The 15998-nt window shown below is 36.2% G+C and overlaps 1 protein-coding gene across 2 annotated transcripts in view; it reads left to right on the forward strand.

Annotated features, from left to right (window-relative positions):
* PRORP (protein only RNase P catalytic subunit) overlaps nucleotides 1-15998 on the forward strand; it is a 103444-nt gene that overhangs the window by 29405 nt on the left and 58041 nt on the right. For both annotated transcript variants that reach the window (XM_084874728.1, XM_084874727.1), the window contains one exon: nucleotides 5921-6028. In XM_084874728.1, coding sequence (XP_084730854.1) covers nucleotides 5921-6028 — 108 coding nt within the window. The remainder of the gene's footprint in view (nucleotides 1-5920; nucleotides 6029-15998) is intronic.

Below are 15998 nucleotides of genomic sequence, written 5' to 3' on the forward strand. Positions count from 1 at the left end.
ATCACCCCAAAAAGTTTCATCATGCCATTTTGATGTCAGTCCTTGCTCTTACCCTTTGCTACAGCAACTATTGATCTGCTCTCTGTCTTTAATTTTGTCTTTACTTAAAAAAAATTTCATGTAAATAGAATAATATCTGTAATTGTTGTCTTTTTTTCACTTAACATGTTTGTTTTTATAATATATTAGATTTAGCTTCAAATATATTTTTGAATTTATGTTATGTGTATCAGTAATTCATTGCTGAGTAGTGTCCCAGTGTATGAATGTGCCACAATTTGTTTATTCACTAGATGATAAACATTTGGATTTCCCCCCATTCGTTTAGTTTTATTTTAGAATTTTAATTTTAGAACTTCTCTTACAAATTTTCCTCTTCAGTTTTTTTATGGTCTCTGCCTTTTCTTATAGTTCTGGTTCTTCTTTTATATTTTAATTATTCTTGCAGACTTATTTTAAATTGTCTCTGATTTTTCTATTTTTTTTTTAGCCTGAATTCTTTGGACTCCAATCCTTCTCTTGTGTTAGAGGACTCTCACACATGGTAGATTGTTTACTCTTGGGTTTTGTCATTTTATATTGGTGAGTAAGTTTTAGAGGGGCTTTCTCTTTCTATTCAGGTCCCTTTGTTGTCTGAATTGTTGATAGTGTCTAGGGAGGTTTTGTGTTTGCTTCTGTCAAGTGTCCGAGAGATATTACTAGAAGAGAACCAGTTTTCAATAATTTTTTGGTGGAGCGTGATGCTTTTGTCTTGCACAGTTTATCTAAATTTGTACTCCAAACCCATTTATGACATAAGACTGGAGTTTCCTATTATTAAGGGATTTATTTTTCCTCCTACTTAGACCCCCAGAAGCGATAGAGATGCTGGTGCATTGTGTTCTGACATCAGTGTGCTTATTTGTAAAGATTCCTCCTTTATTCAGGAGTTCACTTCCAATTTCTCCCCTCATTTGGGCCCCAGGTTGATAGTTATCCTGTTCCCATAGTGATATCAAAAGCCAAGCCCCTGCTTGCTAATGATCATTCCATTTTTCCTCTTTACTTCTCTCCTGGATAAAATTAGCATCAATTCTTATCCTTACCATTTTGATTTTCAGATCTGGCTTCATCTCTGGCACTTGGAGGTTTTTTTTCTCTTTTTTTCTTTCCAAGTTCAGCCATGCATTTAGTCTTTTGTGTTATATTTTATCCAGTCTTTTTAGATAATTGTTTTAGGAAGTTTTTAGTTTGTTTTTTCATCTCACTGTTATCAGAAAACTCATAACATTATAAGTATTTTTTTTAAATATATATTTTTTTATTGATTTCAAAGAGGAAGGGAGAGGGAGAGAGAGATAGAAACATGAATGGTGAGAGAGAATCATTGACCGGCTGCTTCCTGCATGCCCCCTACTGGGGATCGAGCCCTTGGCCGGAATTGAACCTGGGACTTTTCAGTCCACAGGCCGATGCTCTTTCCACTGAGTCAAACTAGCTAGGGCACATTATAAGAATTTTTAAATAGTATAGTACACTATTGTAATTTATAGCTATCATTACCAAATGAAAAAAATCTCCTAAAACATAGCTTGCTATTAAATGTGTATAAGTTTTTTTTAGGTTATTAGTTGTTAGATTGTAGTGACATTTTCCAGACCTGTGACTTATATCTTTCCTTAGCTTCATTAAGGTATTCATGCTAGCATTCTTTTTATTTAAGCTTTATTTGTATCCTTGGTTTGAAGAAGGCTCACAAAGAAATTTGGCCATCAGATGCAAAGATCATTTTTTATTGTTGTTCCCACGTTAAAAGCAGTGCTTCCAACCAAAATAACTGGTATTCCCCTATTTTTCCATATTCACTATAACTAACGTCAGTTGTTTTAATACTCCTTTGTTTTGGAAAATATGTATTATCTGATTTTTTTTTAGTACATTGAATATAATTAACATGCTAAAATCATTCTTTTATAATATAATGTTTCACATATACATTATTTTAGTCCTCCTGTTTCTACTTGGTTGTTATTCCTAGAGTATGACATTAACTAAAAATAAATGAGAGATCTATTTTGAACTTCCTGGTGAGATTAGTATCAAAGTCTCAGAATAGAAGTAAGCCATCATACACATATGGACCATCATTCTACAAAAATTTAAGTGTTTTAACCTCTTTTAAATGGAAAGGGTAAAAAAAGTTTTAATGACTCTTTTCATATCGCTTATTGAGAAAAATTAGTTGATTAACCTGTTTGTTTTTCATCTATAATGTAGGAGGAGTAATAAATAAAAGAGTCAAGTTCTACTGCCTTGTATGTTGTTAGAGTCATTTCTAATTATGAAGCTAGTTCTTTGATGGCAGATGCTATACCTCATGTGTAATGAGTAGGGTACAGCTATGCCATTCTTTCTTTTTCTTTCTTTTTTCTTTTAATTTTAAGAGAATATTCTCTCTCTCTCTTTTTTTTTTTTAAATACATTTTATTGATTTTTTACAGAGAGGAAGGGAGAGAGATAGCTAGAAATGTCGATGAAAGAGAAACATCAACCAGCTGCCTCTTGCACACCCCCTACTGGGGATGTGCCTGCAACCAATGTACATGCCCTTGACCGGAATCGAACCTGGGACCTTTCAGTCGCAGACCGACGCTCTATCCACTGAGCCAAACCAGTTTTGGCTCTTTCTTTTTTTTTTTTTTTTTTGCACACATCTTTGGAATCTTTTGCTACTCATTTATGATTAGGTAACAACCACAAAACAACAAATATTAGATCTGCTTCATTGTTTCTATTAAGAACTTGAATAAGGTAGCAAATTTAAAACTTTTGATTAACTTTTAGAATTGTTTTTACATATATTTACTCTTTCCCATATAATGGTAATAAAGAATTGATATTCCTAAAGATGTTATACTTATTCCTTGAGCTTCCAGATTGCCTAGTTGTTAAGCCTCAAACATGCAAAATGTGTTTAGTAACGAGGGCCTTGATAGTTCTTTTCTCTGCCTAGAAGGCTCTTGCCCCAAAGGGAGCATGCTCCTTCACTTCATTCAGTTCTGTTCAAATGCCATCTCATTAGAAAGGCTTTTTCCTTTTACCATAGCTAAAATGGAGAGGCAAGGGAGAGTGGTGCTAGTACCTATTCATTAGCAGTCATTCTCCATTCCGACACAGCAACTACTAATCTACTTTCTGTCTGTAGATTTACCTATTCTGTATATTTCATATAAACTGAATAATTAATATAAATGTATGGTCTCCTGAGATTGACTTCTTTCACTTAGGATATGTTAGTGGTTAGTTCTCACCTTTTTGTTTTGATTTATTCCTTGGAAACATCTTTGTGAGATTTCAGTTGGAGCTCTATCCTTTGGCCTTGGTATCTATAACATTCTTCTCTTAATAATTCTCTTTTTTTCCTTTTCCTCTGCATTCTAATAGAATGTGTCAACGTTTGTGCTGCATTTCACAATATGTTCTAGTATGTTAATTCTGATGAAGATTTAATTTTGCTGTTGGATTTTGTTTTTTCTTAAGTTTATATATATATTTTCCAGATCCCTTTGCATCTCTTGCTGTTCTGTCCTTACAGCTCATTGCTCTTTCTTAATAAATAAAACTGAGTTTATCCTTTTATAGAAAGAAGACAGTAATATAAAAATGTTCTCTGCCTAACCCCTAAGTTCCTGGTGTTTCCCAGGGCTTCCTTCCTCTCCTCCTACTCTACCTCTCTTCTTGTCCATTTTTAACCACTACTCTGGTTTTTTTCTACCACTTGCATGTCAGTGACACCACATCTATATAACTCCTGCCCTCACATTCTCATTGACTCCTATACTTTCTTTTGGGCATCTTCCTGAATATCATTCTTAAACAGGATAAGAGTAGTAAACTGTTTTATTCTTTGTCTGAAAATATTTACTTGAATGATAGTTTAACTATATAAATTTTAGTATTTTTCTTGAACACTTTGAAGATAGTAGTCCTTGTCTTCTGGATGAACCTTGAAGAATGTTCTAAAAATCGATTGTGATGTTGCAAAAACCTGTGAACTGAATTATATACTTCAAATAATTGGATGGTATGGATTTGTGGATCTTTATATGCTAGATCATTAACCAATCTTTAATCAAGCACAATCCCAGCAGTTGCCATACAAAAAAATATTTGTTCTTTGTTTAAATTTGCCCTCCATTAAAACAACTAAGCTTGCAAATTGGAAATGCCCTATGCCATAGTTTGCTATCTCACTAGGTCAACTCTTTGTTGTGCCTTTTCAGCATGATCCACTAAGAGGCTTTTGACTGCAATGGCATACGTAAATTTGGGTAGTTGGAAAAGTGAGCATTTTAGAGGCTCACCGGAAGGAAGTATTACAGAGTCCCAGACTAGAAACCTGAATTTTATAAAGTTAGTGCTCTTGTTTTGTTTCCCTTGATTCATTCAGAGTAAAACAAAAACAGTCATATTATATGTAAACTTTATTATCATATTATATGATAGCTTTATTTTCATTTATAAAAAATAGTATCCCTATTCTAACCAATATTTAGTTTTGATATTAATTGGAACTTTCTTAAAATTTCTGTTTAGAAATTTCTAAACAGAAATTTTAAAACAAGGTGATTTGCTGAATAGAAAGGAAAGAGGTTGGTCCAGACAACTGGAGCTGAAGAGGATAGAAAAGTCAAATGAGAAATGAAAGCATGCACATGGATCAATGGCTATTTTAAAGATGAAGAATATTATATATAGTGTTAGGATTTTCTTTCTTTTGCTTTTTGATCAATTTTATTAAAGTACTAGTGCCTGCCGAGACCGGTTTGGCTCGATGGATATAGAGCGTCGGCTTGGGGACTGAAGGGTCCCGGGTTCGATTCCGGTCAAGAGCATGTACCTTGGTTGCGGGCATATCCCCAGTAAGGGGTGTGCAAGAGGCAGCTGATTGATGACTCTCTCTCATCGATGTTTCTAACTCTCTATCTCTCTCCCTTCCTCTCTGTACAAAATCAATAAAATGTATTTAAAATAAATAAATAAATAAAGTACTAGCACCTGGTGCATGACTAGCACTGGGGCAAGGGGCATCCCTCAGCCTGGCCTGCACCCTTTCTGCAGTCTGGGAGCCCTCGGGGTGTGTCCCACTGATTGCCAGAGGGTGTGGCCAGCCTGCAAACAACCACAGGCCCCTTGCCCAGGCCACTCCACTCCCTAAGGGAACCCCTGCCCTGATCCGGGACATCCTTCAAGGCAAACCAGCTGGCCCCCACCTGTGCACCAGGCCTCTATCCTATCCTATGTAATAAAAGAATGATATGCAAATTGACTGTCACTCCAACCCAAGATTGCTGCCCCCATGTGGTCAAAGATTACTGCCCCCATGTGAACACAAGATGGCCATCACAAGATAGCCAGCAAGGGACGCAGTTGGGAGAGACTAGGCCTGCAAGGGAGGGCAGTTGTGGGCGATCAGGCCAGCAGAGGAGGGAAGTTGGGGATGACTGGGCCTGCAGAAAAGGGCAGTTAGGGGGAACCCAGGCCTGCAGGGGAGGGCAGTTAGGGGCAAACAGGCTGGCAAGGGAGCAGTTAGGTATCAATCAGGCTGGCAGGGGAGTGGTTAGTGGGTGATCAGGGTGGCAGGCAGAAGTGGTTAGGGGCAATCAGGAAGGCAAGCAGGTGAGCAGTTGGGAACCAGCAGTTCTAGATTGCAAGAGGGATGTCCAACCTCCCGTTTAGGTCCGATCCTACTGGAATTGGGCTTAAACGAGCAGCTGGACATTCCCCGAGGGGTCCCAGATTGGAGAGGGTGCAGGCTGGGCTGAGGGACACCTCCACCTCCCCCTGTGTATGGATTTTGTGCACCGGGCCTCTGGTAGCAGTATGTTTATAAAAAAGCCCTATGTCTTTATTAATGTTCTGTCTGATTTTTCTCTTTTAGGAACTAAAGAGATTTCAGAACTTTGTGGAACATTGTCCTCCTTTCGATGTCGTTGTTGATGGGCTCAATGTTGCCAAGATGTTTCCTAAAGTTCGTGAGTCTCAAGTTGTAAGTACAAGCTTTATTTTGTTATTCCAAATCTCTAGAAACTATTTATTGTACCCACTTGTGATCTTCTTGGCATCTCATAGCTCCCCATTTTTCCTTCCTCTAGAAATAAAGCTCTTAAAGGTGCCATAGCGACCAACTGCTCAATTTAGATTTCTTGTTTTCATCTCTGGAAAATAAGTGGCTCTTACAGGGTGAGCAAGAATGAGAGATTAAAAAGTCCACATAATCAGGGGCCAGGTCAGCCCTTTTTGTAACCCATAGCTAACTTTCTACTTTGCATTTACTCTGTCATTTCCTTGTAGGTCACATCCCTTATTTGAAAATCTTCAGCATATATTATCAAGATTCATTCATCATTCATTATTCACATTTGTTTTTTTCAAACATGTTTGTAAATTAACCTAAGCAGGGTTTTTTTTGTAAGGTAATAATTTTTTTCAATCGGTTTATAGTTGGCATAGTAGTTTCTAATAGGAATATAATGATTTTTGTAGCAGTCGTGAACAATTATTTTAATCCGCATTTTACAGTTCAGAAAATTAAAAAATTGAGGCTAATTTTATATAGTAAATCCTTAAAAACATCAAAATTAGTTTGTGGAGAGCTCTGAGGTTTCAAGCTTGTGGCTCTTACTGCTGGCAATCTATGGTCATTCATCTGTAAACTCTTATTTCTTAAAAATTGCTGCCGACTTAAAAGTGGTTTCTGAGACTCTACTAGAATACTTTGCCATTTACACTCAGAAAATACAAGTACTAAGAAGAAGGTTGATTTACAGAAACTTCTTTATATGCCTTTTTATATTTATGCCTACTTTTTTATAGTCAAGTATGTACTTTTTAATCCTTTAAAAAAAAAAAAAAAAAAGCAAGTGGAACATATTTTCGTCTCTTAGGCACTTGAAGGAGCCTTTGAGGCAGTAACATTGACAAAGGCAAAGTGAAAGAGGAAACACATACCCTGTTTCCCTGAAAAGAAGACAGTGTCTTATATTATTTTGTTCCCAAAGATGCGCTAGGTCTTATTTTTAGGGGATGTCTTATTTTTCTTTCTTATTTATTTATTTATTTATTTATTTTTATTTTTTTAAATCAATCTTTATTGTTTATATTATTACAAAAGTTCCTCATTTTTTCCCCCTCAACCAGGTTCCCACCCCACCCTCTGCCCTTTCCCCACCCCCCATTGTTCTCATCCATAGGTGCACAGTTTATGTTCAGTCTTTTCCTGCATCCACCACTCCCCCCCCCCACAATTGTCATCCACTCCCCTCCCGTATCTCTGATTCTATTATAATCAACAGTTAATATTGTTCATCAGGTTTTTTAATTTCCTTGTGTTTTTTTTAAAAATTAATAAACTTTTATATTTTTAAGAATAAATTTTAAAATCTAATAATTTTAAAACTTGTTTTTTCTGCCCTGGGAACTGAGAAGCAAACTTGTTTACATGTAAACTTGCCCTTAGGCTATCAAAAGGTGTAGCCATTCAAATGTATTATAAATGGACACATTGTTTAAAGATAGCTGCTGGCTGGAATTGGATTACCTGTTCTGGGTGGGAAGGGCTTGTCATTCCCTTTCTCCATTAAAATTAGGTGTTAGCTTCAAAACCTCTTTTTGGCAAGAGACCTTAAACTTTCAGAACTTTAAATTTTTCAGATAGCAAATCAGTTACTTATCATTTTCTCAAATCAATAATACCTCCACATGCCTAAGGATACACTTCAAACAAAAGACACATCCAAATAGATCAACAAACCTCATCCAGACCCCACACAAGGCACTCACAGATCAACACCCCAGCGCTACAACAACTCAACACATCCAGATCTAAGCCTTCATCACTTGATTCAGGAGACCCTCAAGTTCCCCTAAAAGTTTCCAGCCATGTCTGAGAAGCAGCCCTGGGGCGTGGGCAGGCAAGGAGCGAGCTGTTCGGGCCCAGCTGCTCCGGGCCTGGCCGCTGCTGCTGCTCCAGGCCCGGCTGCTGCTACTACGGGCCTGGCTGCTCCCGACCCGACTGCTCTGGGCCTGGCCGCTCCCGGTCTGGCTGTTCCGGGCCTGGATGCTGCTGCTCCGGGCCAGAAGACCCTTTGAATTCCAATACTGACTCTGCCACTTAGTACCTTACATAATTTGAGCAAGTTACCCTCTTTGTGCCTTAGTTTCCCAGCATGTAAAAAGGAAATAATAACAGTACCTATCTTATAAAGATGTTATGAACAGTAAATAATTTAATGTATGTAAGCTTGGCACATAGTAAGTACTTAATAAGTGTATTATTGTGATTACTACTCAAATGAACTTCCCAAATGGAACAATAATTCTTGCTTTCAATAGACTCTTATCTGTCAGTATAAATTTTTTTCTATCATGTCATTCATGTCAATAGAGTTAAAAGAAAATGCAAAACTCTGCCTTAGAGTTAGAATCAAAATAGGTCTAATACAGTGATTCCCAAAGTGGTCTATATCGACCCCCAGGGGTCTATGACAACCTGCAAGGGGTCTACGTCAGCGAAAAAAAAATTTGGGGGTCCATGAAATGAAAATGGGCGTCCACGATAGTGGATCTCAACATACACTGATAGTACCTATTTACTTACATCATATTATCTTATAATATAAAAACATATAAATTATTTATAAAAGTACCTATGAAGTAAAAAATTTATTATATATGTTTATAAAATTGTGTAAGTTGTAGGATAAAAACCTGCACATAATGATATACCAGTATCATCTTGTTAAAAGCATACACGCAGTAAACATTCTTGCCAATTTTTGTCTCAAAGCTTCGCAAACTTGCACCGACTTGTTCAATTCGTCACTCTATAAATATGAATGTGAGAAAAATACGTTCATTCGTTTCCTGAATCTTGAATAGGAAAGTGCTGAGAAAATATTTAAAAAAATATAAACTGGTAGTTTATCATACAAATTATAGTGAATCAGTGTTATTTTGTTTGAGAATGCGGGAGAAAAGTAGGTACATTATTTTTTATTAAATTTTAACACTAAACTTCACTACAGTTAGAAATTTACAAAAAAATCAATATCAGGTAAGTAGGGGGTCTACCCAAAACCAAAAAACATGGCAAGGGGTCTACGGCACAAACAAGTTTGGGAACCTCTGGTCTAATACTATCAAAAACTTAAGAAAAATTTTAAGTATATTTTAATAAATTTTATTTTCTTCTGATTATAAAAGTAATGCATGATTGCTGATTATAAAGTTATTGTGTGTAAAAATAATTCAAGTAATTGTAGAAAAATTGGAAATTACAGAAGAGAAAATCATATATAATTCTACCATGCAGCAATAATCACTGTCATATTTGAAATGGGAAGGACCTTTTAAATATACATAAAATCCAAGATCCCTGCCCAGCTGGCATGACTCAGTGATTGACCATCGACCTAGGAACCAGGAAGTCACGGTTCGATTCCTGGTCAGGGCACATGCCCGGATTGTGAGCTTAATCCGCCGTGTAGTGCATGCAGAAGGCGGCCAATCATTGATTCTCTCTCATCATTAATGTTTCTCTCTCTCTCTCTTTGCCCCTCTCCCCCTCTCTCTCTCTCCCAAGTCAATAAAAATATATATTTTTTTAAAAATCCAAGATTCCTAATGGAAAGAATAGAGAAATTTTCTAGACTGTAAAAAATATTATAAGCACTGTTAAATGACAACAACAAACTGAAAAATATTTTTTACAACATATATAATAAAGGGCTAATTTCCTGACTGTACCAAAGACTCTTATATGCCTGTAAGGAAAAGATGAGCCAGGCAATAAAAAAGTAGTTTAATTTTATTCATACTTATAGACATGCAAATTAAAACATTTATATTCCAGATTGGCAGAGATTTAAAGGTTGCTAGTATCCAGTATTTTGAATGGTTTGGAGAGGTAGGTGGTGGGTGATTCGGCAATAACTTTGAATGCCTAAAAATTTGAAATTCTACTTGTAGAAACTGATATATTTACACTAGTACATTAAGTTATATATCCAAATATGTTAGTTATAGCATTGCTTGTAAGAAAAAAACTCTAGTCAACCTAAATATCAATCCAGGAACTGAAATATATTGAAACATCCATTTAAAATGAAGTTGATTTACATTGAGTGGCCAGATTATTATGATCTCTGAACATATAATAATCTGGCCACTCGGTGTATGTATGTATTTATTAGAGGCCTGGTGCATGAATTCATGCATGGGTATGGTCCAGCCAGCCTGGCCAGGGGAGAGGGGACATGGGCAGTTGGCTGGCCTGCCTGCTGGTTGAACTTCTTCTAGTCAAGGGGACAATTTGCATATTAGCCTTTTATTATATAGGATATACACTGAGTGGCCAGATTATTATGCATTCAGAGATCATAATAATCTGGCCACTCGCTGTATATGTGCTGATACAGAACAAAAGCTAAAATAAGGGTCAGAAGCAAATTGAAGAACAGCAAGCTTAGTTCCCCACTTGTGTTAAAAACAAAACCAAAGGATTACCAATATATAAATGTTTGTTAAATAAGTTTATATATGTCTAGAAAATTTTTAGAAATTATACACACTTAAAAACTTAATAGTGCCCTAGCCGGTTTGGCTCATTGGATAGGGCATTGGCCTGCAGGCCAGAGGGTCCCAGGTTCAATTCCAGTCCAGGGCATTTACCTGATTTACGGGCTCGACCCCCCAGTAGGGGGCGGGTAGGAGGCAGCTGATCAATGATGTTTCTATCTCTTCCTCTCCCTTCCTCTCTGAAATCAATAAAAATATATTTTCCAAAAAAAACCTTAATAATTAATTTTTGGAGTTAGGGATAGAATATAGGGTGTGACAAAAGTAGGCTCATGAGTACATGAAACAGAGTTTATTCTTATATTATTATTTATTATTGTGTTATTTTACACGTGAACAACTGTAAGCCTACTTTTGCCCCAGCCTGTATTAAGAGAATGAGAGATTTCAATTTTCCATTTCCACTTTCTTAAATTTTCTTTAACAATGAATATATATTATTTTAAAATAAGACATAAATCCACATTACAAAAAGTGAAAACACATTCTTGGTAAATATTTTGAAATAACTACAATATAATATTCTGTGTCTTAGGGATGTACCATAATTTTTAATCATTTCCCTGTTCGGGCCTATTTGATTGTTTCCCATTTTTCACTATGGTAAATAATAATGCTTGGAAGAAGATTACTGTGAATGTTTCAGATTATTTCCTTAGAATAGATTCCCAGAAATAGAACTCTTGAATTAAAGGGTATGGATATTTGCAAAGGTCTCACTACATGTTGCCAAATTGCTTACTCAAATGATTGTAGCCTTTTGCTCCTAACAACAATGTATAAAAGTGCCCAAAGAGAACACATTTCTTCAAGATTTCTTATTACATGATTGCTTCAACTATTTAGTTACACCTGTGCCATGAATATGCTAAGTGAAAAGAGCTGGGCCAGTTTTTAGGTCAGACATTTAAAAAATTTGTAAACCAAGTTAAAATAGTCCTAAAGGAAATATCCTTGACTTCTCTCTCTCTCTCTCTCTCTCTCTCTCTCTCTCTCTCTCTCTCTCCCTCCCTCCCTCCCTCCCTCCCTCCCTCCCTCCCTCTCTCTCTCTCTCTCTCTCTCTCTCTCTCTCTCTGTCTCTCTCAATCTCGTTTTGTTAATCTTCACCGGAGGATATTTTCCCATTGATTTTTAGAGAGAGTGGAAAGGAGAGACAGAGAGAAACATCTATGTGAGAGAGACACATCGATTGGTTGCCTCCTGCATGCACCCCGACCAGGGCTGGGGAACCTGTCAGGAATTGAACCCGAGACCTTTCAGTTTGCGGGCTGATAGTCTGTTCACTGAGCCAAACTGGCTAGGGCTGTCTTTCTCTTACTATAATTGCCTATAAGCATATATAAAGGAAAGATTAGAAATCCTAATTCTGTGTCTTGAGTTTTTTTCATGTTTGTGTGAAGAAGTTTCCAGATTTACATTCTTTATTTCTGTTTTTATACTTACTATATCTTTTCTCATGCTGTTGAGCATCTTGACCATCATTATTCTGAACTCTGTCTCAGATAAATTTCTTATCTTCATTTCATTTATCACTTCTTCTGGAGAATTCTGTTATTCTTTTGTTTGGGGGTTGTTTATTTGTCTCCTCATTTTGGGTGCCTGTTTGGGTTTGTGACTATGTAATAGGTAGATCCACTCCAGATTTACAGTTAACAGATCATTTTCATTCTTCCCATGAACTCTGTATAATATGTTCCAAATTCTTTTTCTTTTTTTAAATGTTTGTTGTGTCTAGTGATCAATTCTTACTTTTTTTTTTAATTTTTTAAAATATATTTTATTGATTTTGTACAGAGAGGAAGGGAGAGAGATAGAGAGTCAGAAACATCCATGAGAGAGAGTCATCGATCAGCTGCCTCTTGCACACCCCCTACTGGGGATATGCCCGCAACCAGGTACATGCCCTTGACCGGAATCGAACCTGGGACCCTTCAGTCCCCAAGCCGACGCTCTATCCATTGAGCCAAACCGGTCCCGGCCCAAATTCTTTTTTATCCTTTTCCCCTAATGGTTAATTGTCTAGCCAACATAGTTCTCCATAAGCTCTTAAATGGATAAGACCATTTTTCTATTCATCATTTAGAGAGTAGCACCATGATCTCAAAGCCTACATAGTAGGATTGATAGAGATTAAAGTGCTAAAAATAAGTTCTGGTTGTGAATTTATTTTACTTTCTCAGTTTTCATATGAATCTTTTATTTATTTGTTGATAGATATACTTTTTAAAATCTAGAGTATGTCTTAACAAATAATAGAGTATGTCTTATTGATGTCAGCAGAAACTTGCCAGCTACCATGTAGGGTTGAGACTTATTAATGTTTGTCATTGCCTGGGTGTGGGCAAATTTAGCTAAACACAGCATTTATCTGCTCATCTACTTGTCACCTCAGATGAGTTAGTTGCATTGGCAGGTCCCCACACTGTACTTTAAAATATCCAAGGATATTTTTCCATTGATTTTTAGAGAGCATGGAAGGTAGAGGGAGGAAGAGAGAGAGAGAAACATTAATATGAAAGGGACACATTGATTGGTTGCCTGCCACATACGCCCTGACCAGGGCCAGGGATTGAGCGTGCAACCAAAGTACGTGCCCTGGACTGGAATTGAACCCAGAACCCTTCAGTCTGCAGGCTGACATACTACAAATTGAGTCAAACTGGCTACGCTGAAGGTTTTCTAACAATGCTTAAAAGGTAGTGGTGATTGACACATTTCTCAGACTAAAGTACAGAATTTTAAAGCAAGTAGAAATTGTTATAACTGATTTTTTCACTTTGAAAAGCTGTCACTGGCTGCAAACTTCTGTATGCTGAAAGATTTCCAAACATATTCGAGTTGATTAATTTACCTAATGATATGATTCATTGAAAGAAAAAATAATAATCAAATGTGAAATACAGGTAAAGCCCCAGTATTCTTCAGTCTGCCTTTGCTTTTGGTCCTAAAAGTGATACAAAAGTAAAAATGAAGAAGACAGGTTCTAAGAAGACTGTATATAACATGTCACCATGAGTCTGTACAGAGCTGCCATGGCTAAAAGTGATTCAGAAGAGCCTTTACCCTACCTATGAAGGTTTATATTTTAATGTTGCTTGTGATTCTGAGAAAAGAATATGGTATGGATTGTATGGATTGATACATGATTTTGATGATTACTGAAAAAGAAAGTTTTTTGTGTATTTTGCTTAAAAGTTAATACTAAATCAGTGGTTAATCATCTAATCTTTGCTGTTAATACAATCACAGAATATACTAAATGGAATTTTGGAGATTGTAAAGTCCCTTATTAGATTTCACTTTGGAATAATTTTGTGTCTTGCAAAGTAATATTTCAATTTGTTAGTGTCTGCATTAGTTTTATTTTTCGATAAACCATTATAGTCAATTTTAAGGTGTACAATTTAGTGGTTTTTAGTATAGTCACAAAGTTTTTCATCTGGAATTTATCTAATTTCAGAACATTTTCATTCCCCCCAAAGTAATTCTAAACTCATTAGTAGTCATTCCCAATTCCTTCTTCCCCTTAATTTTAGCCAACCAGTGATCTACTTTCTGTCTTTGTGGATTTGCCTGTTCTGGACATTTCATGTTTTCACTTAGTGTGTTGCTAAAGTTCATCTAGTATATTGTAGCATGAATCAGTACTTGTTTCTTTTTATTGCTGTGTAATATTTTATTTATGGATACACCACATTTTATTTATCCATTAGTTTGTGTATATTTGGATTATTTCTACTTTAAGAATAATGCTGCTCTATATATCTTATATACAAATTTTTGTATGAACATCTTTTCAATTCTCTTGGACTTATACCTAGGAATAGAATTATTAAATCATATGGTAGCTCTTTGTTTAACCTTTAAAGGAGCTGGAAAACTTTCAAAGCAGCTGTCCCATTTTATATCCCCATCAACAGTGTATAAGAGTTCTAATTTCTGTACATCCTCATCAACACTTGTTAACATCCTGGTGAGTATAAAGTGGTATCTCATTGTGGCTTTGATTTGCATTTCCTAATGACACAGGGATGCTAATCATCTTTTTGTGTGTTTATTGGCCATTTGTATATCTTCTTTGGAGAAATGTCTATTAAAATCTGCCCATTTTAATAGGGTTCATTATCTTTTTGAGTTATGATTTTTTATATATTCTGAATACTAGAACTTTAACGTATGTATGATTTGGAGATATTTTCTCCTATTTGAATTATCTTTTCAGTTTCTTGATGGTATCCTTTGAAGCATAAAAGTTTTAATTTTTCAGCCAAAACTGGTTTAGCTCAGAGGATAGAGCGTCGACCTGCGGGCTCAAGGATCCCAGGTTTGATTCCGGTCAAGGGCATGTACCTTGGTTGCGGGCACATCCCCAGTAGGAGGTGTGCAAGAGGCAGCTGACCAATGTTTCTAACTCTCTATCCCTCTCTCTTCCTCTCTGTAAAAACTAAAATTATATATATAAAGAATACCCATCAACATTTCATGTTATATTGGTTTGGTGGTGATGGGCATCTTTAGCTTTTTCTTGTCTGTGAAGCTCTTTATCTGACCTTCAATTCTAAATTAGAGCTTTGCTGGATAGAGTAATCTTGGTTGTAGGTCTTTGCTATTCATCACTTTGAATGTTTCTTGCCACTCCCTTCTGGCCTACAAAGTTTCTGTTGAAAAAACAGCTTAGAGCTGTATGGGTGCTCCCTTGTAGGTATCTGTTTTTCTCTTGTTGCTTTTAAGATTCTCTCTTTGTTTTTTAACCCTTGCCATTTTAAGAATGATGTGTCTTGGTATGGTCTTCTTTGGATTGCTTTTGTTTGGGGTTCTGTGCACTTCCTGAACCTCTAAGTCCATTTCTTTCACCAGGTAGGGGAAGTTTTTTTTTTTCTCATTTTTTCAAATATCGATAGGTTTTCAGTATCTTGCTCTTTCTTTTCCTTCTGGCACCCCATGATACAAATGTTGATATGCTTAAACTTGTCCCAGAGGCTTCTCATACTATCTTCATATTTTTAGATTCTTTTTTCTTTTTGCTGTTCTGATTGGGTGTTTTTTGCTTCCTCATATTCCAAATCGTTGATTTGATTCTCGGAATCCTCTACTGTTGAATTCCTGTAAATTATTCTTGATCTCATTTAGTGTATGCTTAATTTCTGACTGGTCCTTTTTCATGTCTTTGACATTCTCATTAAGATCCTTGAAAGTCTCACTGAGTCCTTTGAAGCTCTCACTACGATCCTTGGGTAACCTTATAATCATGGTTTGAACTCTGTATCCAGTAGTTGCTTGTTTCCATTTCTTTCGTGTAACATGTTTCTTTGTCTCCACATTTTGGCTGCTTCCCTGTGTTTGTTTCTATGTATTAGGTAGAGCTGCTATGTTTCCTAGAA

Source organism: Pipistrellus hanaki, assembly GCF_964339955.1.
Source record: "Pipistrellus hanaki genome assembly, chromosome: 1".
Taxonomy (NCBI): domain Eukaryota; kingdom Metazoa; phylum Chordata; class Mammalia; order Chiroptera; family Vespertilionidae; genus Pipistrellus; species Pipistrellus hanaki.